Raw genomic sequence first — 26,944 nt, forward strand, 5'->3', positions numbered from 1 at the left:
ATGCGAGGTCCGCAGCCCTGCATACTCGTTTGAGCCGTAGTCAGCAAAGAGAAGGGGAAAAAAAACCTGTTTGGCATGTATTTATGCACGTGGTAGTTCTGCGATTCCGATTAATGTTACAATAGTGTTCATGGTGATGAACTGTGTGGTGTGAGAAATTTCTGTTCTCACACACCAGCTGCTGAAGAAGATGTCCCATTATTTGCTCCACTAGAATTGGTTTAACACTTCTACAAACGATACAGTTATGCACAATTTTCATGCCAGTTTCCGAATACGAAAAATACGAAATCATAATCTTAGAGGCCAAAACCTTTGTTTGACAATGCTTGGCTACCTATATACAGATATTTTTTATCGTAATGTTCTGTTACTCATTTCGTGAATTGATGATTAGCTGGTAGAATAATAGATAAGATTTAATTGTATACCATGAAAGAAATTTTGAAGAGTGTGAAACAAGTGAAAATCTGACTGCACAGGATCAGGTGAGTATGATACGTGTGGCAACACTTTTTATCCAAACTCCAATAACTTTTGTTGGGTGATCAGATTTGCGTGTGGTCTCGCATTATCGGGCTGGAATGCAGTTCCTATGCGATTAATGAGCTCTGGGAGTTTCTGGAAGGGGAATTTGTTGAAGCTGTCCAGTTGGTGATCATACACGTGAAAACTAATTTGTTGGCTCATTTGTAAGAGTTTAGAAACAAGTGTGATCACTCACAAAAATTATTGGTGTTAGGATGAAAAGTGTTGCCATGTGTATCATACTCACCTGATCCTGTGGATGAGGAGTTACAAAGGTCATCAAACAAAACTGGCAATCTACTATTGACTGATCATCATTCTTTATATAAATAAGGGCCTTTGAAGAACATGGAATGCATCGTAACTTTTCAGGTAAACCTCTAAGCTATATCAAGCATAAATGGGAAGAAATGAAGTTAAGTTTAAATGTGAAGTGTGCTAAAATTTATCATATTGCAGTCAGAAAGAAATATTGGAATATTGCAGTCATTCTGATCATGGAATATACATAAATGTGATATGACTGGAAAATAAAAATGTATGAAGAGCTAAAAGAAAAAAAAAAAAAATTAATTTTTAGAAAGTACAGTACAAAGTCCGTAATCCGGACTTGTCGGGACTTCGGCAATTCCGGATTAGGGTTTTTTCCGGATTATAGATCATCAGTTTAAATCTGGTAAGATGGCATGCAGAAATTATACAATTAAAAATACGAAATCATAATTTATGAAATAAAAAACAATTATGATCTAAAAGGTATCAAAATTTACCAAAAAAAAAAGGCTTTATATTTATTTTTTTACGTTATTAAACATTTCTTTTAATTTAAGTTGTTTATGATGCTTCTACAAAAAATTCAAGAAGTTCCTTTTTTTTTTTCTGTCGTAATAGTGGACTTTCCAAAGCCATACTTCTCACATAATTTTGAGACGGATAGGCCTTTATCCATTTTTTGCAGCAATTCCACTTTTTGTTTAATGGATATCGAAACATTAGATCCTTTGGCAGCTCCAGAATTGGAAACTATTTTTGACATAATCAAAAGTTCAAGATTAATTTTTATAAAATTGTTCTAACAGTCTGCAAAAAATAATAAGCCAGATCCAATTAGAAGAATAAAGAACAATGTAATCTGCAACATTAACTTAGATAATTTTAGCCTAGCTTATACCGTCCGTTATACAAACTTTATGTGCATGTGTAAATGCATGCACATAAAGTTTGTAGCTTTGAGGTCCGGATTACAGACTTTGTACTGTATGTGCATATTATTAATTTTCTTAGTCTATCAATTCTTAAATATACTTTTCATAATAGGTGCATGTTACCTGTACCACAATTTTCAAGGAATGACTTCAGTGTCTGGAGTATTCTCAAGCAATGCATAGGCAAAGTATGTGTAAAAAAATACTCGAAACTTACTTATTTTTAATATTTAAAAGATGCAATAAGTTTTTTTTTTAATTCAGCTAAACCTTTTTCTTTAATTTTATGTAGGAATTATCAAAAATAACTATGCCTGTTGTTTTCAATGAGCCATTGAGCTTCTTGCAGAGGTTATCTGAAAATATGGAATACTCCTACCTTCTAGAAAAAGCTGATACTAATTCTGATCCTATAAAACGAATGGAGGTAAGTTTAATTTGAAACTATGCCAAATCTACCCCCTTTTTTTTTCAGTTTTAATTGAAATAAGATAGATGTGTTGATTTATAATTATAATCGATGATATTTATGTTAATATAGTTTTAGTTATCATCGTCAGTGGTGCCAGACTCTATCTGAATTTCATACATTCAGTGATTTCTCTAGTAAACAACATAAAAAAAGGATTAAGTAATCAAAATAAAGCAGGCAATTTACCTAAGTAATCAAAGTAATACATGCAGTTCACCTCAGTATGTATTCTACTAAACTAAGTGTTGAGGGCCCTAGTGAACTACTAAGCGAATAATTGCTAAAGTTCCAAGAATAAAAATGTAAACTCAAGAAGGGTTAATTACCCTTTATTTGCTCTAAATAAAGATATACAGTTGGCCCCTTTCTCAGGGCATACGACAAAGCTTCCACTTCAGCTTAAACACAAAGTGTAAGAAATAAGAGCTAACTAATGACTAACAGGGTTCGTAGTGGTCCTTATAAGTGCTTATAAGTCCTTATATTTGAAAATAAAATATAAAGACCCTTATAGGTGCTTACTTTTTTTTTTAGTGCTTATTTTTTGCTTATAGTGCTTTTTTTTAATGAATGTGCTATTTTTCCCCATACGAAAGCCTAAACTAAATAAACAACTTTTCTTCCTAATATGAAATGTCAGATGGTAAATCATACTCCCGGAAATAACTTTTCCCCCTTTCTCTGCATTAACATGGTGTGCATAAAGAGTACAGACAGGTGCCCATTGTTCTGTTACTCAAAGAATTGCGAAAGCAGTAGAAAATTCCGGTAAATTCGGCATTCTTTTCCTCCCACCCAAATAGTACACATGTTTGAATTTCTATCAAGATCTTAATAATTTGCATTCTTCTTCTGCTTGGTCAGTTCATATTCATGTTTATTATGATCATTATGCTTATATTATGAGCATATGTATGAATGTTTATAATAATATAGTTGCAGTAACTGCTGAAGTATAGTAAACCAGTGCTCCGCAACCGGTGTGCCATGAGTAGGATATAGGTGTGCCGCAATCAAGTACATGTATTTGACATTTTGCAATTTTTTATCATGTATTTAATGCACGACAATTTTTTCCCCTTAATAATGTCTATTTTAAATGTTTTTATATATTTCACTGTTGTATGGTTGTGTGTGTGATTGTAAGTGTGTCAGCATTTGAATTTTTTCGGCACTTCCTTGATAACTCGGAACTTTTTGGTGTGCCACGAAATTCCAGAAAGATTTTTTGTGCATCGCAGGTGAGAAAAGGTTGCGGAGCACTGTAGTAAACTTCCAAAAATGGTTGTGTTTTAACACAGATTAGCTAAGAAATAATATTTGGAATGGCTTAAATAAAGGGAAAGTAATCGAATAGTCAAAATAATTTCGTTTTTTTTTTGGCCAATACATTATACAGTATGAAGATGGGAGGTTCTCGCCTTTCTCTGCAAAATCTCGAATATTGAAACTGTAACAGTTCACTGCAAAACAAGTAGTGGAACTTTTTTTTTTTTTTTTTTTTTTTTTTTTTTTTTTTTTTTGTCACTTTCCAATCTGGATTGAATAGGACGAAAAGTTCTGCGGTCTACCTACTCAAACGAAGAATGATTCCATTCCGGAACACCGTCTGTTGAAAATTAGAATGAAGAACATCCCAGAATATTTTTCAGTTCCATTGGTTTTATTTTTATATGATTCACATATCGAAATGTCAAAAGCATTTATTTAGCGGAAAAATCTAAAGAGCGGCTACAGTCTACTCCCCCTTCCACTCCTCTTTTTCAAGTTATGCTCGACTGTCGGAATATTCGCCAATATCCAAGTATGCGGATATCTGTTAAGGGAAAACTGATATACAATGAAAATTTAGAAAATGTTCAGAATTTAGATTTAAATTATTTAAATATCAATATGAGTGGAAAAATAAATTGTATATATTATTAGGTTCCAAAAGCGAATACAATAAATATTCCTTATTATTATTTATTTTCTCTATTTTGAACTGAAATTTCATCATTAAATCTTGTAATATAGTTTAGTTTTGCATAGTTTTTTTTCCTCTCATTGTAAACTAGTTCTGTAAATTAAAATGTTATTTAAAATTTAAAAAAAAAAAAAAAAGTAATTATTTTCCATGGTTGAGGTAATGCTTATTCTCTCTTAATAAATACTGCATTTCTCATTATTTTAAATTACAAGTCTAATTTTTAAGGTTATGCAGTTGTGTATAATGTAATTAGACAGGTGCTTACTTTTTTTCTTAAAATGTGCTTGAAAAGTGCTTATAGGTGCTTATTTTTTTAACTAAAATGTGGCTATGAACCCTGGACTAACTAAAGAGATTTAGCCAAAGCTAACACAATTCTTAACTAGTTTGCCCATAATATTTAAATTAACCAGGGAAGCTATCAAAAGGCACGTAATAAGAGAGTAGTAAAAGGTCTAAAGGTAAAACGTGCACTATTCAGGAATCCTAACTCTCTGTCTCGAAGTCAGTGGAAATTTGGCCTAAATACATTCTCCTTCTCATTTGCATTTAACCGTGATTCTAAAATCTCATTCTGGTAAGGAATTGTAAGCTGAAGCTAGAAGAGAGAAGAAAGGGTCATAAACTTAAAATGGCTGTTATAAAATTAGGATATATCTTACAACCTAAATAATCAAATAAAATCCACCAAAGTAACCAAATAAAACAGGCAGCAGGCAATGCACCTAACTGCAAAAACAATTTCTCATAACTTCATGAATTGAAGTTAAAAATGTACACATGAAATTATCTGTATCTTTGAAGGATTTCGTCATCAGTCTCGTTAGACCTTCTTCATCAGTGAAACTGCAGAGAGATTTCAACTTCAGTTTTTGTAGATTTCTTGTTTAAAAATTTTTGTCTGAACAACAGGTAAAAAGCTTTTTCTCAGCTGTTTCTGTTTCATAAACAGTTATTTCTTCTTTTCGTTCGAGATCCGGATTTCTAGAATTCTGAAAAAATCGCAGTATCCAAGCTATCATTGAATAATTCACAAATATTTTGAAAAACAATGCAAGTGCTATTTTTCATTAGGGCAATTCAGGTAACCAAGTCCATTATTCCCTTAGAAATTTCTTCTACATTTAATTGAATCTCAGCAGCAGGCCAATTTTCTTCAGATTGTTTAAGCCATGGTGTGCCCTCCCACCATCTAAATCTGAGAAAAATTTCAGCAGGACAACCTCTAAAAAGAGAACAGCTGGATTGTAGCTTCCAGGGTTATGTTACCATTGCTTCTTTGGTGTCAAACTTTGCATTTTCTTCACTCGGTTGTGAACATATGTTCTCCAATGATCCTCTTCTTGATTGAAAATAAAATGGTTGAAGCATCAGTCCAGCAGTGGGAAGTCCATAGCTCTTCTTTAACTTAAATAGACCAGTGAAACAATCCACTAATAAATACCAAAATTTTCAACTTAGTACTTGCTTAGTATTAGTAAATTCCAATTTTTTATGTGAAAGTTTTCATAGCGGCTAAAGTTTCTACATCAACTAACTAAATGAAAAGAAGAAGAAAATTTAAGCTAAAAATTCATGTAAATAGTTATGGATACTCCGAAAGAAGTTTATGCTTGATAACTTTGACAAAAGGACTAATCAAAGTTGCTCACTATAATAATGCAAAATCAATGTTCTAACTTCAAATTAATGTAATGAATGTACTTTACAATGAAGTAGAAGTTGGCAGTAATGATAGCTTTCATATATTCTTTTGAATTGGCTTCAAAAAGCAAGGCGCCCACCAGCGGCCAAGCGGTAAAGTCGCTGAACACTGGTAGTTCGGTCCGAGGTTCGAATCCCACGAACGGGCTGGCTGCATGGTCGTTTTCGTGGTTTTCCCCATGTGTTACGTGTATACGAGCCAGTTTACCTTAGAATGTCCTCCATGAAGGCATCCCTCCCCTTAGGCAGATAGCCCTAGTGTGTTTTGCCATAATTAAATAAACCAAACCAAACCATCAAAAAGCAAGGCAATCTTTGATTTACCCATCAAAATTCAAAATGTTGATCTTCATTAATTTTAATTTTTGTTATTGAATAAGCAAGCATTAACAGAACATTCAGCTCTAAAAATTGTGTTAAAATACATTTCTGTGTTTTCTTGTGCATTTACAAAATTTGTATAATATTCTTCTGTTATCACATACTCATTTTGATATTTTTTATCATTGTCACCTTCTTAGTATTAAAGAGCTTATTTTATGATCTATTTCAATTAGCTGAGAATAAATTCTATGTAAAATTAGGTCTAATTCTCTCTTCCTTCAGTCATTCAAACCATCTAACATAAAAAATGGAGTCGCAGATTATTATAGCTGAAATATTGCATATATTTCACATGAATGATTAATAGTTTCATATTTGGGTAAATTAGCACTCAAGAATTTTGCACCTGGTTCTAAAAAATTATTATCTACTACTCTGATTTACTATACTAATTTATGTTTATGGTTACATATACAGACAAAAAAAAAGTCATCATGATATTAATTTCAGCAATTTTATTCTAAACTATCTGTGTACTGCAATTTCTCATTTAAGAAGTTTGTTAAAGCTCAAATATATATATATGTGTGTGTGTGTGTATAATATAAGAAATACGATGGCTTTGCTCTACGCGAATAGGCAACCTCTAATTAACTTTCCACAATTTCAGGATCTTACTCCTAGACCAATACTTTAAGAACATTCTGGCATGTTACGTAGCCGCTGCTATAAATGAAGAGTTTTCGCCGCCATTTTTTGTCAGATCGCTTTTTCCGTGTATGACCCGAGCTGCAGTTCTTCCCATATGTGTCCTTTTGTTTGAACAGTATGTCACAGTAAATTTAAAGTTAATACTATGTAGTTCAAATTACTATCACATGTGTAATCTTGAAGAATCTAAAAGAATAATTACCATTTGAATTGAATAAACATGTGGAACCAAAACAGCTAACCTTTTATGTGTCATCATTTCATGCCAAGCTTAAGTGTGTGCCTGACTGCCAAAATATGACATATATGTACAGTCAAAAGTCGTTAATCCGGACTCTTCGGGACTTCGGCGATTCCGGATTATTGATTTTTTCGGATTATAGATCATTAGTTTAAATCTCGTAAGATGGCATGCAGAAATTCTAAAATTAAAAATATGAAACCATAATATTTATGAAATAAAGAACAATTATGATCTAAAGAGTATCAAAATTTACAAAAAAAAAAAAAAAACTTAATATTTATTTGTTTACTTTATTAAACATTTCTTTCAATGTAAGTTGTTTAAGTTGCTTCGTTTTATGTGATAATACTTTCTCTTTAATTCTATAAACAGACATAATTTCTTGTTCAATTACGAAGTTCCGCTGTTCAAGTCCCATAATTGCTGTGCCGAGAATACCGACTAACTTGTCAATCGAAATTTTTTTGTTTTCACTAACCTCTCTGTCACCTTCTTCATATCTTTATCCATTTTTTGCAGCAATTCCACTTTTTGTTTGATGGACATCGAAACATACTTTCGTTTTGTAGATCCTTTGGGAGCTCCAGCATTGGAAATTCTATTTGACATAATCGAAAGTTCAAGTTTACTTTTATAAAATTGCTCTTACAGTCTGCAAAAAATAATAAGCCGCATCCAATTCGAAGATTAAGGAACAACACAATCATCAACATTAACTGAAATAGATAATTAGATGATTTTAGTTTATACCGTCCTTATACATTAAACGCACACGCGAAAACGTATTCTGTGTTTGCGCACACGCATATGCGCACGCGTAAACGCCTATTTGCATGTGTCAACCCAGTGCATGCGCAGAAAGTTTTCAGCTTTGAGGTCCGGATTATAGATCATTCCGAATTATGGGTGTCCGAATTAACGACTTTCGACTCTAATTAATTATTTTCTTTTTAAAGTTTTCTATTATCATTATTTGGAATATGACAGCTTAGGGATTGATATCCAAAAGATAAATGTACTGTAAATCATTTTCTTGTTCCATTTTTCTAATAAAATTTGTTTAAATTCAAACCATGAAACAAACATTTTGTGGTACTTTTCCGTTTCACCGGCGCAAATCTTGCCAAGCAGACTTTATTGGCTTACAGTATACTCATAAAAAATGTTAGCTCTAAGAATTTTTTATTTTGAAGCATTTTGATATCATTTAAAGTTTTGTAAAAAGCCAATAAATAAAGACAATAACTTTGAGAATTTACTAAGACATTAATTTAAGAATTTACTATGCTTTCATGGTTCAACATCCTGATTCGCCGGTTTATATCACATGACCCCAATGCTCTCATGTCATGTAAACTATGCTATAAAAATCTAATTCTCTGAGTAATTATATGCATTAACTTCAAGTTAAATCTTAATTTGGAATCCAAGTTTAAATGCAAGAATTATTTGAATTCGTACAAATAGCTTACTCAGAAGTTATGTAAAAGCACAGTGTTTTACTTCGCTAGTGCATTCTTATTAGAATTGGTGAATTTAAACCTTGACTTTGCCTTTTCTATATTTTCGCCATCAGGGTCATTGCATCCTAATTGACTTTAATTACCTCGAATGGCCTTGGGCATAAAATTGAACTATCTGGTTAAAATTCTATGTAATTGTATTCCAGTATTGAAAGAAACAATCGATCTGATAAGAAATGGCTGTGATTTGTTTTGAAAATGAGGCGTAAAAGGTTACTAGAGAGGATATTCCGTTTGGCATCGGTTGTACCATTATTGGCGACTTTTATAGCCTGCGCCGGCAAAACGGAAAAGTGCCCATTTTGTTCTATGTTTTGAATCCTCTTGTACTTGTGTTCCATTTTCTTCGGGAAATGTACAAGTAGTTTGCAGCTGTTCCTTAACATTTATAGTTATTACTGGATGATCTGAAGTAAATTGGTCACCTTCTCTAACAAAATTGGAATACAAACAGGGAAGGTAGAATGAATCTTCTCTTTCTCTTTGTTGGTTCATATGAAACTACAAAAAATGTATCAAAGGAAGGAAAATTTTGAAATATACCATAGAATTAAAAGAGTTAATGCTTGAATTAGGTTTTACTCAAAGTTCTGCTTAAACTCTTTGTGATATTGATCAGGAATCAAAAATGAAAAATTACTTGAAATGATAAAATTGTTTCAAAAGAATATAGTAAAGTTAAATTTAAATAATTCTCTTATGCCATTGCTGCAAGGAATGAACTTTGAATTTAACAAACATTCTCTCTATTTGTAAAAAGCAAATTTAAAGTTAATTAAATTTTAAATGAAATTGAATTACAAATAAATTATTCATTATTGCTGCGAACTAATCTACAATATCATTTAAATTCTGAGAGCATATGTAAATCAAGTGCAAGTATCAAAATCTATGAATAATATATAATTCCAATACATTTTTTAATCCTAAAGATTTATAAAAAATGCATAAGTGAATAATTGTTCAGCAGGCAGGAGACAGACTTATCAAGGGGAAGTTGCCTCCAAACCTAACTCTTCAGTTATTCAATTGATGTTTCGTCATCCAAGTAGGCAAGGGTAAAAGGAAAATTCAAAACCAAAAATAAAACCAAATGTTGTGAATTACTAAAAAGAAATTTAAGCAAGTGGAATTTTCATAAATTAGCAAATAAAGACTAGAATTAAAAGTTAAAGTCAATTAAGAGTAGAAAACCAAATTTTTTAGAAAACCAAAGTAATTTAGAGTGGGGCAGCATGCCAAACTAAGTGATGTTAAGTAGTGTGTTTCTTCTAACTTTATAAATAGAGGGCACTAATAAAAGGTTAAGTTGAGTAATTTAGGGTGGAGCAGCATGCCAAACTAAGTGATGTTAAGTATCTTCTAACTTTATAAATAGAGGGCACTAATAAAAGGTTGAGTGTGAAGCTGGTATCTGTTAGATCTATTTTAAAAATTAACTTTAAATTTGCTTTTTATGAATAGAGAATGTTTGTTAAATTGAAATGATAAAAGATGTATAAACATTATTGTTTAATAATTATAATAAAGTAGGCAAGGACTGTATACTTTCGGTTGGACACCTTTGAAAAGTCCCCCTCTTCTTCTGAATTATAATAAAGTAGGCAAAGCACATTAAGACTATCTTATTTTACAAGAATTCTTACAATATTCTTTGTAAAGAAGACTGTCTTACTTTACAAAGGTATTTCTAAGTCTATTTTCTATTGTCTCTCCTTCTACATCACTTATGTTGCCACCCTATCCTCCACTCTTCTGGTGTTCAGGGGGGTCTTAGCCCTTGATCACTGGCGGGTGGACTGTGGACGTCAATTTTAATACTTCATGTTACTGAAACTAGCAGTGAAAATTTTTTCTTAATTAAAGTAATGCAAAATTTTCTATGATTTTCAGTTGGCTGAGAAAAACTTTGCAAACATGGCAGTTCTTTCTGCATTCCTAGAGCATGAATTAAGTAATTGCAGAAATGTAGAAGACTGTGATCTTTGTTAAAAGCAAGAAAATTTAAATTTTTAAAAAATGCTCGACTATTAGGGATTTACTGTTTTATATTTATTCTATTATTATTTATAAAAGATCAATGCTATACATAATTTTTATTGAATTATCAAAAGGATAATATGAGGGCAGTCTAAAAATAAGGTCTGCTATTTTGTGGGGATGTAGTGAATCTGTTACTATGGTTGTTGGCCATACTGTTGTGAGTGGCGCTTCCTACACTTCCAAAAAAGCATGCACGCCCTTCACTGGAAAGCCAAGTCTTGGCTTGCAGCCGTTCACAATAGAGCTCCCATTGAATGCTAATGCCTAATGTCAAATTCTGCAATTATTCACTTTTTGAATGTAAAAGGCGTTCAATCAGTTGAAATTCATCGCCAGTTGAGATAAGTTCATGAACAGTCATGCATGAATGTCAAAAACATTTGCAAGTGGTGTAGAGAGTTTACAGCCAGTCATAATGAAATTAACAACCAAGAAAGGATAAATAGATCTTCAATTTCCAATGAGACCACCAAGATTGAGAAAAACATGTATAAAGATTGGAGGACCCGTTTTGATGCTCTGTGCATCCAGACTAATTCCTAAGGTTTCTCAAAGTACCATCCACAGGATTCTAACATAAAAGTTTCAGTATCAGATGTTCTGTACAAGATGGTACCACTTATGCTGACAGAAGACAACAAACAGCAATGAGTTTAATCTTCCTGCAAATTTCTCTTTACTGCTCTGCAGGTGAAAAGGACAAGTTCTTGAACTCGATTGTCATGGATGACAAAACCTGGGCATTATAGTTTTCAGCTGAGATAAAACAATAGTCATGTGAGTGGCAGCATCTCTCTTTGCCAAGCTGTGAAAATTCAAACACAATATTCTGGTAAAATAATGGCAACTGTGTTTTGGGAATGGAAGGGGGTGCTGTTGGTCAATTTTAGCATGCTGGGACCATAATAAACTCTGACAGGTACTGTGAAACACTGAAAAAACTCAGAAGAGCAATTCAGAAGCAAAGGTGAGGAATGTTGAGCAAAGGCATAAGCATTCTCTGCAATAATGCCTGCCCACACATTGCCTGTCAAACTGTTACTCTCTTGAAAGTCTTCAATGGAAGACTGCAAGAGAGCATCATCATCCACCCACCAAGTCTGGACTAGGTACCCAGCAACTACCACGTGTATCCTAGGTTGAAAGAACACTCAATGTGTATCATATAGCAATTTATGAGAAAAATTCAAATACCATTTTGTAATTTCTTATCTTTTTATATCTACCGGAATTAAAAATGAAAGAGCATAAATGCATTACCGTATTCCTCTCTCTCTTACTTTTTTTTTTTTTAACAGAATATTTGTTACCAAAAGCAGCATTGTTTATGAAAAATTAAAGATGTGTTGTGAATAAGACTGATAGCTTCTGTGCTGATGTAAAATAATTATTTTGTATTTTATACTTTTGGGGTTGTTAAGGTTTTAAGGTATTTATATTTTAACTAAGCACAAAATGTTTTGCAATAATTAGCAGTGAGGGAAGTGGTAAATATCCATATATAGTTCATTTGTGTTAGTTTAGGTGAGTTGAGTTTCAGGTGAAACAGTTATTTTTCTAATTTTATGAGAAATTTAGCGTATTTAGATAATTTCATTTCGTATCTTTTAGTTAATAAAAGTGTTACTTGAAGCATTACTTGTTCATAAGTTGTCTTAAATTTTATCCATTTAAGTTATTGTAGCCGTATAAAAAAAAACTGCAAAAATCACTCAAAAATTTCTTTATTATAAGTTTTTCAATTATTCACATGGATGTCATGTGACTAAAAGATTTCTAAATTAGGTGCTTTTATCATCAATATTAGTAGCTGTAAATGTACACTGCTCGACATTGAAAATGCAACACCAAGAAGGAGTGGTCAGAAATTTATGCAAATTTTAGAGTAGACGCACTTCACTGAGTTATGCGAATGATGTGGAATGTGCAGCTCTCCGATGTATGTGAAGTAAGATATAAGGGAAGTAACGTGTAAATTGGGCAATATTCATGTCGTTATTTCTGCCAGATGAATTATCGAATTGAGTTGGTTTTTTGTCTCAGAGGATAAGGAGAGAATGCCAGCCCACCATCAACGAAGACACTTCCAGCAGATAGACGATTTTATGAGGGGTATGGTGATCGGACTGAGAAGGGCGGGTTGGTCCTTACGTCAAATCGCAGCTGGTACCCACATGGATGCGAGCACGGTGTATCGGCTAAGGCAAATGTGGTTGGAGTAAGGAAATGTGGGAAGAAGGAGGGGTGCAGGTGCAGCCAGAGTGACGTCAGCACACGTGGATAGACGCATCCGCCGACAAGCTGTGGCGGTCCCGCAAGTCACTTGTACCACGATTCTGCAGCATGTGCAAGATACCCTGGATATTCTCGTGCTGACCAGAACCATTTCCCGTCGATTGGTTGAACGTGTCCTGCACTCACGGCGTCCGTTAAGAAGACTGCCATTGACCCCACAGCATAGATGCCAACGTTTAGAATGGTGCCGAACTGGAGCGATGTGGATGACAGAATGGTGAAATGTCTTGTTCTCAGATGAGTCACTGTTCTCTTTATCCAGTGACAGTCACCCCATATGTGTGTGGAGTCGATGTGGAGACAGATCTGATCCGGCAGTAACAGTGGAATGCCCCACCGCACGACAACGTGGCATAATGGTTTGCGGCGCTATTGCCTACGATTCCAGGTCACCTCTAGTTCGTATTCAGGGCACTATGATGACCCAACAATACTTGGGTAATGTACTGCGGCCGGTGGCAATCCCCTACCTTCAGGAGCTGCCTAATGCAATTTTTCAGCAGGATAATGCCCTACCACACAGTGCTCGCATCTGCCAACGTGCTCTGCAAGGTATACAGATGCTTCCCTGTCCACCGTACTCTCCTGACCTGTCACCAATCGAACATGTGTGGGATGTGGCTGGATGCCGTTTGCAATGTGTTTCTTTGTGCATCGCTGTCCGGTGTGGTCCTACATCCTACTGAGCCGACGCCGTTCTCGCTCTGTATTCTGACTATCATTTTGAAATAAAGATCACTTATTGCTGCTTGCTGTCTCTGTCTTTTTTCCAAATTTCATCACTTTCTGACCACTCTTTCTTGGTGTTGCATTTTCAATGTCGAGCAGTGTATATTTAGCAATTTATGAGTGGTGCTGAACACAAGCAAATATTAAGCTGCTAAATTAATTTGAATGTAAAATAATAAGTAATGAAATATTAACTTATTTTCCATTTGTATAATTTACCCATTATAGTTCTTTTATATGTGTGTTTATTTATTAGTGATTAAAATGGAACTTTTATGTGCTGCCAATTTAACTGTTATGTGGTGACTTTTATGACTGCACTATAGTCTTTTATATAGTGTCACTGATTATTGGGGGAAAATCCAGTTTGAATTACAGAAATTGTAAAATATTTTTCACTTTCAGATATTATTCCTATAATTCCCCCCCCCAAAAAAAATTCAAATATTACTTCAGTGTTATGAATTAAAATTTAATTTTTAGCTTAATTTAATTACTTCCAATTTTTGAATTTCAGAAATATTGCCGTCATATGCTGTCAATACTTACAACTGCTCTTTTCATTTCTTAAAATATCCAGCTAATTGAGTTAATCAAGAAACTTGCCAGCTGTTGTTACTAACTAAAATTTCACCAGATTTGATAATTCACTAGAAAGGAATCTATTATGTAATCTTACGTATATGTCATTGTCTTTAGATGTTTCAAAGTTTTACATTATTAAGAAAAAAATTAACATCTAAAACTGAACCTTCTACTTTGTTAAATAATCATTTCATTTTTCTTTCATTTGCAGTATGTCTCGGCATTTGCTGTTGCTTGCATTTCATCAAACTGGGAGAGATTAGGAAAACCATTTAATCCTTTACTTGGTGAAACATACGAACTCAGAAGGTATTATGATGTGTATTTTATCTCCTAGTAGGTAGCTTAAATACTTTGAGAATTTGGGACATAGTTTGCTTATTTAATTTGAAGATTTTTTTTTAACCCAGTATATACTGTAAAAATGCAAATTAATCTGAATCACCCTCTACTTATTTTAGGCATACTTTAGGATAAATTATGTTAATTATAATAATAATTTTCAAATCTTTACATCTAAAATTTCTTATAGAGGGATAAGGCAGATAACAAGAAGATTTGTGTAATCATCTCACAAGTCTTAACCTAAAGGGTGAAGCTAGACAGTAGAGCTATTAAGAGGTGAAATGATGTGTTCTGACATTAAAGAATCAATAACTTTCACTTTGATATCTCTGCTTGACATTACAAAAGTTGTAATTTCAGGACTATTGTCAGAGGATTTTAGCAATCTGCATTGTGTTTGTTATCAGAGCCTCTTGATTTCAGGGGCTTCATTGACCAATGATTCTACAGCTCCTCTAATAATATCATCTTCAAAAATAACAAATCAGAGACATTGAAAGGTTATAAGTAATTCAGTCTGCAGAATATACCAGACAAGAGCAAGTATCTGCAGAAAGCTCTGAAACTCTCAGGCAGGGGGGATGTACTATGTACAAGATCTTCGCATAATGAAAATAACTATACTTACCATTGAAAGCTTATTCAGTACAGCTATTAATATTATACTGTTAATTTGTTATTGATATTGTTTATAATGTTATGAATTTAAGCTTTTCATTGATAATTAATAAACATGTTAGAGCTTTGTGCTGCAGTAGCATACACAGCCAAACCACCAGTTGCTTGAGGTAAGTAGCATTCCTGATTCCACTCAGATGCTGACAGCAGGGAACAGATCCAAATATTCGAATGTATTGCACAGGTGCATTTTTACAATGGCAGTACATTATTTGATTTGTACGAAACAGACCCAGTATCTCCCCCCTCTCAATGTAATTTCCCACATTCAAAGACATTAGGGCAGTATAGCCCTGTATTTCTCTTAATAACAAAAAATATGATTGCCTGTTTGACCACAAGTGTTACAAAAATATTCATCTATGCTCAGCTGAAGGCAAATGGCATCACATATAGTTGTGCCATGCCCCACTGTAAAAGGGCCGAAATAGACAGGAACATAGGACACAAACCATCAATGCATAAGGCTCATAACCATGTGCACAGCATGGACTCGGTAGCAATGATGAGTCATGCCCCTGTCATATCACATCACAAATGTTAGAAAGAAAGTTTGTAATAGTCCCAAGTGCTTATCAGACACTCACAGCAGGAAAAGAAATCCAAATATTGGAAATGATTGCACCTATGTGTGTTTGCAATGGTATTCCAATATTTAACTTCTCTAAAACAGGCCCAAGGTCATTTATTACCTTCAACGTCGTTGAGGGCCATGTTGTTCTGCGCATCCAGTCTGCTAATAGATGGAAACACAGACAATGGCAATCGTGGCAAACTTATGTAGGGACTGCCACAGGAGTAATAATTTAAAAAAAATAGTACTTAAATTGTCCACACATACCCTTCTGAAAAGTTGCCAACCATTGGCTACTAATTTTTCACCAAGCTAATATGCAAAAGACAGCTGTCATTTTTAAAAATACCACCACATTAAGAATTACATAAAACAGTGACAAATTAACAAAATTAAAAATGGAAGAAATAATTCATAATAAAAAATTTAATTTTGTGCAGTTTGCCCCAAGCTGTCGTTCTATGTACATAGCAATCTGTTTCTTTCTGCTTCTGCATTATCTGCAATTAGACAAAGCATCATATTACTGAAGGAATGCAGTGATTTCTTTTTTATGAGCCAACAAATTCCAGCAGATTATGCTACAAAAACAAACACTAATCAGTAAGATGACTATTAAATTTCAAGGAAATCAGCTGTCATCTGCTGCGCTTGAAAGCATATTTGGATTGCTACATAAGTGCATTTTTATAACATTAGTGGCTGCTTGTTTTGGTGGCATAGTGTGTTGTCTCATGAATACTTTCCTGGATAATCAGAAAGGACCAATATATATATAGTTTTTAGTATAAATCTGTCTGAAAACTTCCATGTTAATAAATCTCAATATATAACATGAAATTTTTATCATTTTATTGCTTAATTTTCTGTGCCTGCTGCAATATTATTAGGCTCCTGCAAGTGGTATTCAAATTTTGCCAACTTTCGGAACCCCTAGAATTAAAAGGTTTTTGCAAGGAACTCCCATCTAACTTTAGTGGCGGGCTTTAAAATTTTCTTTTTGTAAGTAATTTTGACTAATGGAACTCTGAGGTTCCACGAAATGCACTTTTAAGACCACTGTGTTATATTTCAAGAGCATTTGTGATAATTTCTTAAATGAATGAAATGCGGGAAAACAAGTTCTTATGTGTCATGTTTTTTTAGCATCTTAGAATTGAAGAGATGCGTTAAATAAGTTATCTTTATACCACATAGCAGTCTTAATTTATTTAAATAAAAAAAAATGTTTCTCATTTATTTTTTATGCTGCATTTCATTGACTATTTAAGTCTTTATTTATATATCTGTTAGGGAAGATCAAGGCTTTCGAATAATTACTGAACAAGTGAGTCATCATCCTCCTGTGACTGCTTTCCATGCTGATTCAGCGCACTTTATATTTACTGGAGCTATACATCCAAAATTAAAATTATGGGCAAGATCTGTTGAAATAAAGCCTGAAGGAACTGTAATATTAAAACTTCTTAAGTAAGAATTTTAAAAAATATATTTCTTGTATTTGTAATGACTGTTCATGAATTCACAATAATTGTGTCTTAATAGTAGTTTACTTGATATTCTAACTAAATGCCCAATTTATGTATAATATTGTCCTTAAGACATGCATTCATAACTTTTCTTAAAATGAAAAAAAATGGTATTAAAGTTTTAAGTTACATTTCTCTGTATTAAAGTTGATTACATTGCTGCCCACGCAAAACCATGAAAAAAACATTCAATAGGCTACAATTTTGAACTGTGTGTAGACCTCGATAGGACTACAAAAATATGGCGTTAAAACTGGTATGCAACTCACGTGTGCCAGTTTTACCATCTAGAAGCACTGTAAAAATTGAGAACAGTAAGGTATTTAAGTACAGAAATTGTTTTCTCATTGTGCTTTCATGTAAAAAACATCAATATGTCACACTCATCCCCTCCTCCCCAAAACAGGCCATAGTTATGTTAACAAATTTCTGGATTGACGGATTAAGAATTGTGCCTTAAAGAAGTTGTAAATTATTCTTCCAAAACAATCACTGCTTATGCTGGTTGAAATTTAGTCAGTGAGTGCAAAAAGAACCGGCTGGTTAGTCGGAACTCTTGCACACCTTCAAAGGAGAGGACATCAGTGTGCTCATGACAATGATGAATTGCTTACAACAACAGGAATCCTAATGCAAGAATTAGGATCTTCTGCATAACAATATCTCTCAGTACATACTTATTCAATGTTGTTTGTAGTGGAGGGGGTCTTATAAGGCATCCATTTCTGCCATTTCATGATGTACCATGGGCATATGTAGCTTTAGTGAAGCATTGACTGCCAGATGTGAATAAAATCTACAGTGACTGCCAGATGTGAATAAAATCTACAGCATTGTCTTTTCAGATAAATCTCAATTCTACCTTCAATGATCATACTCAAGTCTAGTGGTACTATGGTAACAGAATCATGACCCGTGCATCATGCATCACCATACTGGTCTGTTACGTGGAGTTATGATATGCTGTTGAAATTTACTTCCACATCTACTTAATACTACACATTGCAGATATAGTTGCATCTCTGAAGCTTTGGAGCCTGTGATCCTCTCTTACCTTTCAAGACTTGCCTGCGACCAAGTTTCAGTATAGTTGTGTTAACATTTTTTATTGTCCACCTTGTCACAGTGCTTCTTTGCTCTCCCACCTCCAGCTAGTGCTCCTGAATGTGCCACCCATCAAATGTGTATGGGCAGCATATACCTCCTGCAACTATGGTAGATGAACTTTGGCATCCTGTGAAAACAGCATGATTTAACATACCCCAGCAATATATCGAAAGCTTATCTGGCAAGACATGTTACAGCAGTTATTGCCATGATGGCTACTGATTTTTCATGCTTCACAAGTTGAAGAGTGCTGTAATTTTAATTAATCTGCTCTTTGTTTATGCTATTGAAATATGTGCATGTCTTTCTGATTGTTTTTAACATAATCTCCTCCAGAATGGCAGGGAGTTGAGTTTCGACAGAGGTACTCCCCCAATTCCACAGATGCGTGGGAAACCTTTTCATCCATCCTCATCTTTGTATAACTTTAATCAGCTGAGATATTAATTGAAAATTCTGAAAATGCTATATTGGCAACAAAAAATTTATATATGAATTGTTTGTTGCAGGTTGTGCGAGATATTAATTATTGATTGTTGCAAGATATTAAAAACCCTGAGGACACTAATTTGGCAACAGAAAACTTCTTTTACAAACTGGTTGTTGTGGGCTGCTCAAGATATTAATTTTCAATTGTTGCGGTTTGTTGCAAAATATTAATTAAAAACTCTGAAAACGCTCATTTGGCAACAAAAAATTTATTTAAGAATTGGTTGTTTGCTTGAAAAGCCATCTAGTATCATATAATATTTGTCCAATAAACATAACTGTGTTATATCTCTGTTCTCCATGGTTTTACATTTTGAATTCCTAGCTGTGTATTTATATGATCTGAAGGGAATCACTTCATAGGAGACTGAAATGTTCAGGAATATGCTGAGAAGTACATGTTAAAGCAAGATCAGCATCTGTGCATTCCTGTAGGTATATATTATGCATCAGCATGCTTTTTTGCATAAGATGTTAATAGGCGGAAGAAAGCATGGCTAGCATATAATCATTTCATTTCATAAAATACGATGAAGTGCCTTTAAAGTTTCAGTGATTACGGATGACATAACTACCAACTCTTCCAGTTTTTCATCATGTTGAATCTCCCAGTATTTTATTTTTAGCTTTTACTAAGGAAAATGTATCCCAGCAACGAATTAAATTTATTGAATTAATGAAACTTATATTAGACAAATTCCATTCTATTCCTATAACGGTAATTTTATTTCATCTGAATTGTATTTTTCCATATTAAATTTTATTTGACTTGTCTTAATCTACTGTAGACAATGTATGACAGTCATTATGATTAATCAATGTATGACATAATCTTTTCAAACAAGTCTTGCTTTTAAAGTTTGTATATAAACTTTATTGAACTTTATATGTAAACTTTATTACATGCAGCAGCACAATGGCTGTGCCCATGTGTGATGGCATCATAGGGATCTTGTAATTATAAATTGTTGTATCAGCTCATCACTTGGAAGTTACGGTATTGGATGCTGTTGGATATAAATGTTACTTGTGTCTAGTAAAGTAAAACCTTGGTTCAGGAATTCAAGTCATTCCTGAAGGTAATTTGTTACCAAAATGATTTCTCTGTAGAAATTAGTGTAAAATGAAGTTCATTTGTTCTTGAACCTCATGTGATGGCTTGTAAAAGAGTCTTTTGTACACAAGTTAGTAATACAAAACCAGTTGAATTTGGTAAATGTAATGCAATAGTAAACATATAGAAAAACAGGAAAATTTAATTATGTTTTGTCATATTTGTATGAAAGAAAGTTTACAGCATAAGTTGAAATTAGTGAAGAAAGAAAGAAGATAAACTGTATTGTTTAAAAGTGGGACACTTTTCTATGCAAATATCCAATTAGCCCATTAAAGTTTCTACTCCCTCCTCCTCTCTTCTTTCTTTCTATTAGCATTGCTCATCTGTATTTGTAAATCCCAGTAAAAATTTGTCTAGCGTGATTTGTTTCTTTCTAGGTTTTAAAATGTTCCTAAAGTAAGATGTAATATTGTCATTGAAAATACTTAATATTATGGCTTAGTATTACTTTATGAGGCTGATAATGTTCTATGAAACTTTGCACCTCATCCCATTTTTCAAATATTTCACAGAGGAAGTATATAGCAATAGTCTCTCTTCTTTGTAGACATTTCTGCCACTGTTGCCTTTTTCTTGCTTCCTCTGAAATTCTTCCAATTCTGTGCTGAGGTCAATTTTGTAGTCTTCTAGCAACTTTTGTTCATCTTCATTGCTAACTTCTCAATCCATGTTTTTGCCTAAAAGCACAATATCTTTAACAAAAACTTCCTCAGTGTCAGATCACTCAGAATCTCTCCCTGGAACATAGTTTTTTCCAGGCTGAATTTATGGTATTATTAGTTGCTTGCTGCTAGAATTAATCTGTGAGAGTTAAATCATGGGAAATATTAGTGATGTTTCCAAGAGTCTTTGAGTATTAATAGTGTACCAGAGGTTATCTCTAAACACCTTTGGGAAAGGGCTTTGTGTAGAGCTTCTTGAAATCTGAAACATAAATGGATTGGCAATAATTTGTATACCACTCGATAATCTGAAAGTGTTTAAAAAACAATGCGATAGAATGAAAATTATTTATTATGTTCAGGGTTAACTGTAAGGTTTAAGTTTTAATAAGAAATTTTTTATTTTGGGGTGGATCCAGGAAGTTACTACTGCAGGTTATTCATGGACTGTATTAGAGGAGTCATATTAAGAGGCATGCATTTCACTGTGATGAAATCTGACTCTTCCAACATTTTGTCTACGAAACTTGAATGAAGAAAAGGTGCCTTATCTATCACTAGAAAGCAGATCTATAGCAGATTGTTTCCTTGTAAGTATTTCTTCACACCTGGAGCAGTGACTTCTGGATCCACCCAATAAAAAATTTCCTCTTAAAACCTGAACTCTGCAGTTAACCCTGTACATAATGAATAATTTTCTTGTTATCGCATTGTTTTTTAAGCATCCTCAGATTATCTTGACTGCTATACAACCCTGTATATAATGAATAATTTTCTTCTTATCACATTGTTTTTAAACACCCTCAGATTATCTTGAGTGGTATATAAGTCTCTCTTTAAGGCCAAGCTAACCTTGCGTACCAGTCAAGATATTGCAAATGTATATTGCAAGAGAGTCAATGTATCCTTTAGTTGTATCCAGACCCTCGTGTTTCTGGATGTATGTTTTTCTTGGGACTCTTCCTTTTTTTTTTTTTTTTTTTTTTTTTTTTTTAAACAAACTGATTTCATTCCAGTCGAACATTTGTCAAAGAAGAAATCTCTCTGCTCTTAAGTATTCACTGAAATCTCATTCAAATTCCTTTATGACTTTTTGCCACTTCGTTACTTAGAATTCTCAAATCACTGTCTGCTAGCTTTAAAAGCATCTTTATCAGCACTCATACCAGTATATTTTTTTTACCAGTTCATCATACATTCACCTAGTTTTTTCGCAAATGATGCACTTGGAAATATTGTTACCAGCAAACATTTGAGGATCTATCCAAATAAGCAGCAGTTTTTTCACTTCTTGAGTTGCCTGTGAGCTTAATGTTACACCTCTTGCAACGCCTACTTCTTCGATTCTTTATTTGTATGTGAAATAGTTAATATAATTGATTTTACCAAATTAAGCAGCAAGATCAGAGGCAAGAGCACCGTTTTCATATATGTCCTTTTTTTACCTCTGTTATGATTGTAGTCATTTTTCTTTTCATTTTGCTGTGATCATTATCTTTTTTTCTCCCCTTAGAATCTTATTTAAAAATTCATATTTCAGAATACAAATCACAATAAAATTTAAGCAAAAGCAAGAACATAAATGCACAGCACTGAGCAAAAGTCATATAGCGACTTGACTTTCTGATATCCGTGTCTTGTTACCCTATGATGCTTTTGCCCAGAAGCTTACATGAAGATTACATTTTTGCTATGATATCACCTTACATGAAGCTCACATATCACCTGACCATCCTTCCTCTTCATTTTTGATTATCGTATATTATCATATATTGCCAAATTATCTGAGGCATAATTTGTCATTTTGTCATGATCCAAAGTTTCATTGTATGTATATCTGGTACTCTGACCAACCAGCATTACATTTTAAAGTGTCAGAACCCATTTCAGGGTTTCTGTGAAGTAACCTATCAACAGGATACATGGTCTATTACATCTTGGCATTTCCTTTATACATGATTCTATGCACTGTTTGTTGTTTGAATAGCATATTCATACAATCTTTTTACATCCGTGGAAAGCACAGAAGTGGACACAACAATTGCCACCACTAGTTACAACAAGTGAAATCTTGTAAAGATTTGAAGCGTTAAGAAATGTAATAAACCAAGCTGCCATCTAGAATCTAAACCACTCAGTGCTAAGATAGATAGTAGCAATTATGTTTGCCTCTGATGGCTATGTGCAGTACTTATTTTTGTATCTTAACTTACTGCATTTTTAATCACTTTATATTATGAGGTACCTAATAAGCAAATGTGGTTGTGTAAGCTTTTGTCCATCATGGTGTTATAATTTTGATAGTCAGGAGCTCAAGTAAAAAAAATTACTTTTGGGGGAAGAATATTTTTGAGAATTTGTGATCAGATAGGAAAGTATAAAAAGCTAAAAAAAAAGTATTAAGTTATTCTTTAAAAGTTAACGTTAGTTAATGCATATAAATTGAGATGTATTAATTTATGTAATGAGTAAATATGCATAAACTTTTGTTTTATTTTTTTGTAAAAAAATGCCTTTTTGTTTTTATATACCATTTTAAAAGGATTATAAGCTTATGATGAAATTTCAAAACATTATTTTAGTCTTAATTAATAAATTTTCACATCTTACTAGGCATAATGAAACTTATACATGGACTGGTGTAACATGTTGTGTACATAACATAATTGTTGGAAAGCTATGGATGGAACAGGTACTATTATTATTTATGCTGTCTGATAATATTACAAAATAAATCTCTTCATGGGTTCGAGATTTTTTATTATTTAGACTGTCTGATAATAATAATACAAAATTAATTTGTGTGTTTGAAATTTTGATATGACCATATAGATGAATTACAAAAAAGTAAATTCTCTGTGTAACATATTTTTCTTTATGATATATAAATTAAGTCGCTCAGTAAAAGCAAGTGCTAATGAATACTCTGAAATTACTTAAAATTACATCATAAACAGAAGCGGTGAGTTATGAAAATTTTAAGGAAGGACTTGTATTTATCCTGTAAAAACAAATGATTAAATTCTAATGAAATATTTAAATTTTATGAAAAATAAAAAATGTAAGCAATTTTGCATGAGCTAAAAAAGAAATTTTTTAAAATTAAGTTTTAAAATTAAAAATCATAATATGATACATATATCGATCATCAGTGCCAGGTTTTTAAAAATTCTAAACTTAGAATCAGCTTAAAAAACCCCTTATATTTATCATTCAGTGTAAAATACCTACACAGAACTAAATATTTCTTTCACATAACAAGAGTGATTTATAAATTGTGTGCTGTCCATCATATAATATTCACTGATTTTGGAGAAACAGGTGATAAAAATAGCATTTTTCTAGAAATATTTCAAAATGATTAATTTCACTCCCCGATATTCTTCCGAACATAACACTAGCTTTTAAAAACAAAATGTAGTTAAATGAATTTTAAAATAATTTCAAATATTCCATATGAATTTAAAGCCTTATTTATAACAGGTGCATATTCATCTGTAAGTAATACGTTCTAGATCCAAACTAAGAGGGGGCTCACGAATTTCAGAAAAAATTAAAAAAGACTCACAGGAGCTTGCAACTCTCACCACTAATTATGAGTGTTTGATTTTTATCTAATATTTTATATAATTATGTTTCATTAAAGTAGAACAAATAATTTGTATGCTATATGTAACTTTTGCTTTCGGTTATATGCATGTTAGGCAGTTTGAGTTTTAAATGCAATTTCAATCATTAAATACTTTTTATTTTATTTTATAATGGAAACATATATGTATATCTTCCTTATATATCAGTTTCAAATTTTAATGTAAAACTGGTGATTTTTATAACTGAAGTGGAATTTATTTGCTAATGTTTGTATAACTGTGAAAATTACCATTTTATCTCTTTACATATTTCTTCTTAAAAAATTCTTGTTTTTCTTCTTTCTGTTTGAACATCTGGATTGATTCAATTATTAAGCTGCTCAAAATTTTGGATTTATTATGCTTAACACTGAAAAAGCATTAAGCAGGTGCTGCTAAAATAAATTTTACTTGTCAATCTTCTTCTTCTTCTTCTTCTTTTTTTTTTTTTTTTTTTTTTTTTTTTTTCATTCATTCATTTCTATGTTTCTTATTAGTGTGGTACAATGGACATAACATGCCATACAAATGGTGTAAGAGCTGAATTAAACTTCAAACCAGCTGGATGGTATAGTAAAGATTTGAACTGCATTGAGGGCTTCATTTTTGATCAGAAGTGAGTATTTATAAGGTGCGAAGTTCCTAATTTTCTTTTTAAATGTATGTGGTTTGTGATAAGGTCACATAAAAGAAGAAGTGACTGAAGATTAATATGGACAAGGATGTCTCGTTAGAATAAGCTGAAAATTGTTATTTTTTAACTTACAAACACGTTCTCAATAGCTGTTAAAATAGTCTTTATTAAAATAATTAAATCGTTGGCAATGTTAAAAGCGCAAGCTCGAGAGCCACGAATTGCTCTCGCACGTAAAATGTATAGAATTTGATTTTTGAAAGAAGATAGGTTTTTCTCTGCAGAATTGTATGTAGCCATTTTTTTAGCATTCAATAAATTTTATTATGCTGTGTTTTGCTTTCAACCTGATGTCACAACCCAGGGTTTGCATAGCGGTTTCGGCCACTACACCACAGCAGTAAATATTAAAAGTTGGTGGCAGCTTTTAGGGATTGTTCCTGAGAGTAAATTTAGGAACGGACTTTTTCACCTGTTAACAGTCAAGACTTTCTTCTCTTCAAGAACGATCTAATTTTGCGTGCAAGGACAGTTCGCGTGGTGAAGCCTCTTCAGTGACAAGTGACAGTGTGTCAGAAGGGAACGCCGGTGGAAGCGTGATCTAGTGCTGCAAAATAGTGAAATTTCTCGGAAGAATATCCAAGTAGTGCCAGGAGAGTCAATCGAAGGTGTCTTCAAAATTGGTGAGTACCATTTTTGTGATTTTGGAGAGGTTATGCCAGTTATTCAAGACTAGGTTTATTTTGGATATAGAGCAGGAAAAGGTTGCCTCTTAATTAGCATTTTTTTATATACGCTTAGTTTGTAGGCATAGGTATTATCATTAAGTGTTGTAAGGCAATTTGTGTTCAGAATTGTTAGGGAATTATTGAGTTTTGAAGAGATAGACCTGTTGTTGTTTTTGTGTTATTGTATTTCGGGGTAGGTTATTTTTCTTTAATTTTCCATAATGGGTGAGTTTATGAGGAAATATACTAAAGCTCTGCTATTGGAGTTAGCGGAGGAGTTTGAAACAAATGTGTCTCAGGCAAATAGAGTAAGAGAAATTAGGCAGCCTATTCTAAATGCCGAGGACTATGAAGAAGAAGCTGTGAAAGAATACGCGGCAAGAATGGGCTGCGGCTGAGCAGAGAAAAGCAGAAGAAATAACCGAGCAAGAGAGAGCAGAGCGGAAACATGAACAAGAGAGAACAGAGCGGGAACGTGAACAAGAGAGAGCAGAACGGGAACGTGAACAAGAGAGAGCGGAACGGGAACGGGAGAGAGTTTTTTAATTGGAAAGGTTAAAACTGATGAATGTGGTTCAGACTAATAGCCTAGCTTCCACGGTTTCGAAAGTTGAACAATCTAGAGAAAAAAAGGTTAATTTGAAAGATCTAGTACCGCGTTTTGAACCAAGTAATATAGATATTTCATTATTCTTTACGCTATTTGAGAAACAAGCTCAAAAAGAGAACGTTAATGAGATTGATTGGGTCTCGCAATTAATTCCTTTATTACCTTACGATGTAGCCCAGTTAATAGTGAAAGAACCAGCGGATAAAGGGGATGATTATCAGCATGTTAAGAAATTACTCATGCAGAGATTCAAGCTTAGTTCTTGGGCACTAAAAACGAAATTTGAAGAATATTCTAGAAAAAACAGAATGTTATGGGTGGATTTAGTGTATGAATTGAGAGTGTATTTAGAGAATTGGTTGGATTCAGTAGAAGTTCAAGATTTTGAAAGTCTTAAAAAACTTATGCTGAGCAAATTAAGCCGCGAGTCCCTCTAGAAATAAGAGAGCACTACTTAGACAATTGGGAAGAGTTTAAAACAGCTTCCATTTTAGCAGAGAAATGCGACAG

At 33.1% G+C, this 26,944-nt stretch overlaps 1 protein-coding gene across 2 annotated transcripts in view; it reads left to right on the forward strand.

Moving 5' to 3' along the window:
• The window catches only part of LOC118191909 (oxysterol-binding protein-related protein 1-like), a 256,307-nt gene that overhangs the window by 201,348 nt on the left and 28,015 nt on the right, over nucleotides 1-26,944 (forward strand). For both annotated transcript variants that reach the window (XM_085817344.1, XM_085817345.1), the window contains exons 16-21: nucleotides 1,846-1,921; nucleotides 2,026-2,160; nucleotides 14,544-14,641; nucleotides 17,223-17,399; nucleotides 23,447-23,525; nucleotides 24,960-25,078. In XM_085817344.1, the coding sequence (XP_085673470.1) occupies nucleotides 1,846-1,921; nucleotides 2,026-2,160; nucleotides 14,544-14,641; nucleotides 17,223-17,399; nucleotides 23,447-23,525; nucleotides 24,960-25,078 (684 nt within the window). The remainder of the gene's footprint in view (nucleotides 1-1,845; nucleotides 1,922-2,025; nucleotides 2,161-14,543; nucleotides 14,642-17,222; nucleotides 17,400-23,446; nucleotides 23,526-24,959; nucleotides 25,079-26,944) is intronic.

The sequence above is a fragment of the Stegodyphus dumicola genome, chromosome 5, assembly GCF_044657685.1.
Source record: "Stegodyphus dumicola isolate Sdum_Otavi_A_Nest chromosome 5, ASM4465768v1".
Classification (NCBI taxonomy): Eukaryota; Metazoa; Arthropoda; class Arachnida; order Araneae; family Eresidae; genus Stegodyphus; species Stegodyphus dumicola.